This window comes from Acyrthosiphon pisum, chromosome A2 (assembly GCF_005508785.2).
Source record: "Acyrthosiphon pisum isolate AL4f chromosome A2, pea_aphid_22Mar2018_4r6ur, whole genome shotgun sequence".
Taxonomy (NCBI): domain Eukaryota; kingdom Metazoa; phylum Arthropoda; class Insecta; order Hemiptera; family Aphididae; genus Acyrthosiphon; species Acyrthosiphon pisum.
In genome coordinates, this window is record NC_042495.1 from 24,351,068 (window position 1) to 24,356,423 (window position 5,356).

The 5,356-nt window shown below is 27.1% G+C and overlaps 1 protein-coding gene across 1 annotated transcript; it reads right to left on the bottom strand.

Moving 5' to 3' along the window:
• Positions 1–4,578: 4,578 nt before the first annotated feature.
• LOC100569149 (leucine-rich repeat-containing protein 3B-like) lies at positions 4,579–5,064 on the bottom strand. Its single transcript, XM_029490587.1, has one exon. The coding sequence runs from the start codon at positions 4,820–4,822 to the stop codon at positions 4,589–4,591; it is 234 nt and encodes a 77-aa protein (XP_029346447.1). The 5' UTR covers positions 4,823–5,064; the 3' UTR covers positions 4,579–4,588.
• Positions 5,065–5,356: the final 292 nt, after the last annotated feature.

Sequence of the window (5,356 nt, forward strand, 5' to 3'; positions counted from 1 at the left end):
TAATACATCAAGTGTTCATCTCTGCGTTGGCGTATGTATCGATGTCAGTTGGGACGTAACAAATGTACAATTCTCAAGAAAATAATATTTTTTAAATATTTTCGACATAAATAGAAGTTATTTTTTAATTAAAATCAATTAGGTTATGTTCATATATTGGCTATTTTCTGTGTTCATAATATTTATGATTTTTATTATTTTAAACAATATTGATTAAACCACTACAATCAAAAAATTACATTACAAACCAATACAAAATGGCTAAAAAGAAATGATAATAAGAAATCGAATATAAAAAGCATAATATTTAAATAATAAATCTAAATTGGATAGTAAGTTTATATTATTATTTCAACTTCAATTTTTGTTATCCAATTTAGATTTTTATTCAAAAAGACTTTTTATGCAATTAAAATTTTTTCTATAGAATAACGTTTTTAATAAGCTAGGATTTTCATCCAATTATAATGTTTAATTAAAGAAGGATTTTTGTAGAATGAGATTTTTTTTAAAAAATTACAATTTGTCTCGGACTAATTTCAATGGTGAATAGAAATTAATCTTAAAACCAGAAAAATTAATCTTAAAAACTATGATTAAAATTGAACCATAAAACTTATTAATAAGACTGACTGAAAAATTAATGTGTACTTAATTAATTTAATTAATTTAATTAATTAATTTATTTATTAATTCGATAAAGATTGTAGTTTTTACTAAAAATCATATTTAGTAAAGGCAAGTTGAATAAAAAATCTAAATTTGGTAAAAAGCCATGTTGAATAAAAAATCTTAAATAGATAAAAAGCCTTGTTGAATAAAAATCCCAAATAAAATCTAATTTGAATAAAGATCTAATTTTGTATCCAATTAAGATTGTTTAATCAACAAGGCTCTTTTTAGATTCTGAGCGGAGCAAGGAAGTTAATGGTTTTACGATGGTATTTATTTTTATTTTTTTTATATCTTGTATACAAAATTTCTTCCAGAAAAAGTGTTTCGATTTCAACATATAGTACCTTATCTTTTAGCAAATTGGATCAAGATGGTACTGTAGAAAGGTTATTTTTCGACTTTCTCAATAGTTATTTAATGCCACGGGAAAAACCACCGGAAAATTACGAAATAACGCTAAAAATAGGATTTTAATTTCTAACGCTTTGTTTATCACCATAGAAACGACTAAAAAATTATAATATTATAGTATTAATTCAACTTACATGATAAAATAAATAATAACAATATAAAATATCCATACTGACAAACCGTCGCAGAGCTACATCCGTTTACCTGCTTTTTATTCAATTAAGATTTTTTATTCAACGAGTCTTATTAGTTTTTTTTCACCTTTCCATTTTTTTTATCCAATAAGGTCAAATAAAAGTCTTGTTGTTTATAAAATTTAAATTGGAAAAAAAATTGAAAGTTGAATAGAAATCTAATAAAATTGTTGAATAAAAAATATTAATTGGATAAAAAGCCTTTTTGAATAAAAAATCTGAATTAGATAAAAGTCTAAATTGAATAAAAAAACTGATTTGAGTAAAAAAGATAGTTAAATAAAAAACCATAATTTATTAAAAAATCTGAATTAAATAAAAGAGTTTTGTTGATTAAATTGCCTTTTTTTTATCCAATTTAAGTTTTATTTTAAACAAGACATGTATTTAAAACTTTTTATGGAATTAATAAAATACAATTTATTATCATTATTAATATAAATTTGACAAAAATTGTAATCTTTATTAAAGAAAATCTAAATAAAATAAAAGCCTACTTAAATAAAAAATCTAAATTAGACAAAAACTCCAAATTAGTGCATTTCCCCAACCCCCTCCCACCAACCATAATTTTAATTTAAAAAAAAACTAAATCTCTACAAACGAAAAAAATTAGATTAAAAACCAAAAAGAACCACCTACAAACAAATGGTAAAAAAAACACGAAGATTCAAAATTGGTTTGGGGGGGGAGGGGAAAATGTTGGTGGAGTATGATTACATGCGTTTTACCTTTTTGGGCATACGATTGCAGGCAGTGCCGGAATAACAAAGAACATGATTTTGATTATTCAAAAGCGTACGATTGCGCTTGAAGTTTGGATGCGACGTTGCCAAATTGTTTGTAACAAATTTAAGTTATTTTGTAATTAATTTTTATATTTAATACGGATACAAATTCATCCATTCACGAAATTTTTAAATAAATTTACTTAAATACTTATTATTAAAAAAAAAAAAATATCGTTAAATAGACGTAAACAACACAAAATAAAACAAACACTTTACATATTATCTATGCCATAAAATAAAATAATTATCGTTAAAAAAAAAATATTCATAAAAAAGCAGGTAAGTGGATGTCGCTCTGCTGTACAGTAGATTAAAAGTGGGTCTTTGTATAATGGGTTGTATTAGACTTGAAATCAATGATATAATATCATTGTATGAGAAAAACGATTCTGAGCGGAGATGGTTTGTCAGTCTGGATATTTTATATTTTGTTATTATTTATTTTATCATGTAAGTTGAATTAATATAAAAATATTATAATTTTTTGTTCGTTTCTATGGTGATAAACAAATCGTTAGAAATTAAAATCCCATTTTTAGCGTTTTTTCGTAATTTTCTGGTGGTTTTTCCCGTGGCATTAAATAACTATTGAGAAAATTGAAAAATGACCTCTTTAAAGTACCATCTTGATCCAATTTGCTAAAATATAAGGAACTATATGTTGAAATCGAAACACTCCTTCTGGAAGAAATTTTGTATACAGGATATAAAAATACAAAAAAAATACAAAAATTAAAATTAAACAACATTGTAAAAACAATAGCTTCCTCGCTCCGCTCAGAATCTAAAAATGGTTAAATATTTGAATAGATAAATGAATTAAAAAGTAAATAATTTGACAAATTTGACAAATTATATTTAATACTTTTAAGTTAAATTTAAAGCCCCGATACCAATTTCCAATTATGGCTAAAAACTTAAGTACATTTTCTGTCATCTTGTTTATTATATACTCTTCGTATTTCTTACACATAAATTCTATTTTCTTAAGTTCTTTCTTCGATATTTACCGTGCACTTGTATATTTGGTAACGTTGCTTAGAACTTCTAAGTTAGAAGTTAAAATAGCTTAGCGTGCGCAATCGTATGCCTAAAAATAGGTACCACTAATAAGCACCGCGCGCAATCGTATTGCACCCGGAAATGTACCTATTTTTAATTAGGTTTGGGCACGATTGATATTTTAAGTAATCGAAGCTATATAAATCTTTATATAATTTTTATTTATCAGTAATAAACTAATAACTAATAAGTAATAACATTATATTAATTCTAACAGTGTACTATATCGTTTACCCGGAATTCTGTACAACTAAATGCTGTTGTGTTTGAATAAATAATATTATAAATTAATTTTATCAATAGTATATTGATCTTTGTTGTATCGTTAATGTTATAAATATTATATTTATACTCATATCACCTTTCACCTGTGCATAAATTATATTATCATTATGACATGATCATATAACGTAAAATAAAATGTTCTCTTATTTATTGTATAGTATATACTTATATCATGTACATAGTATACATGATATAAATGTACTTAACATAATAACAATAATTGTGTATCTACTAAAAAAAAATTTTAATACATACTAAAACTGTTATAAAGGTTCATAATAATTAAAGTTTACCACGACGAGTTGTCTAAAATAGTTTTTTATTGATATTTATACCTAATTTGAAAATGTTTCCTTTATCATGGCAGTTGTACCTTTATAGTTATTGATTAATAATAATGTTCACTGCTAACATTAACTTGAACATATAGTCAGTGTTTAAATAATATTTGAGTCCTAAGTAGTATATAAGCTGTACTCTCAAAAGTTAGACTTTATAGCACGTATTAAATAAAAATTATCTTTTTTTTTTATTTAGATAAAAATGTATTTATCTTTAATCTTTGTCTAGATAGATTTGAATTTAGTTATCTTTTATCTTTATATAGATAAATTTTCGTCATATTATCTTCATCTTTATCTAGATAAAAAAGTACTTATCTAATCCCAACACTGGACTTATTACTCTATATAAACGAGTGGGGGTGTGCCAGCGAAACATACTTGCGATACGAGTGATACGATGCAACACGATTTTTTAGATCGCAAAAAGGCGTATACGCCACTCGAATTATAATATCCATAAGATCATATAACAAAGTGACGTATTTGAGCAGTATTCAGTAGTGGGGGAAACGGGGTAAATTATTTTTCAAATGTAATTAATCCGTTTTAGATTAAAATGTATATAATTTAATTTTTAAAAGGAACCAATTATATAACGATATAGTTCACATTTAAATACAATTTAAACGGCGCATTTAAACATATTAAACGCGTTTAATAACAAAACCGGAAAATGCCCACCTTGCATCGACAAAAACGCCACTGGCGTTAACATAATTATTGATAAATTAGATTTCACAATATTCGGGCAAAGTAAATTACCAAGTACATTTTCATACTCGACACCCGGCATTTTAACGTTGGTATAATCTTCTGTATAGTCGACTTACAAAAATCCGGTAGCCGGAGGTATGCGGTCAGGTATACTTTTCAGCTCCAGTTTTTGGCAGTAGACGCCATCCTCTTGATCGCACGTGCATCCATCCGGGCACTCGGCGGTGACCGATGGAAGCAACGACAAGGAGAACACCAACAACGAAAGTAGCAGCAACATTATAGTCCTCTGTAAAACAGCGGCAGAGGCGGCGGCGGTGGCGCCTTGATGCATCGGCAGAATCATTGTTTGGACTGGTCGCAAAGCTCACTGTCTACACAATCGCACTCGCTGCTGCGTAACGTAATATAGTATAATATACAATGCGAACGGGTTCGGTGCAAGCGCGATCTGTGTCGTTAGCTTTGGTTTTTTTTTGTCGTAGTTTAAATAGGCAACGATTGCGATTAACATGCACATTTTCCTGTTTGGATAATGTATGCCATATAATCAATAATGTAATCTACAGCGTTGAGTGATATCTAGATTCAAACTAAGTACATTCATCTTATCTAGATGAATGTAAAAAAATTGTGTCTAATTGGTATCTAAGATTTAAATTACGGAAATCCACATAAATATCTAGATAAATCTCGTTGTGTAATGGACGTGTTTTTTTTCAATAATAGTTTACTCAATTAGTCATTTTACATAAAATATTATAATATTATCACAATACTATCCATATGAGTACGATTATCGTACATTATCATTGCATTTTTATATTTATTATTATCTACTGGCCGCCCACTTGACACGGCTGTGGCCGCGGCGGCGATG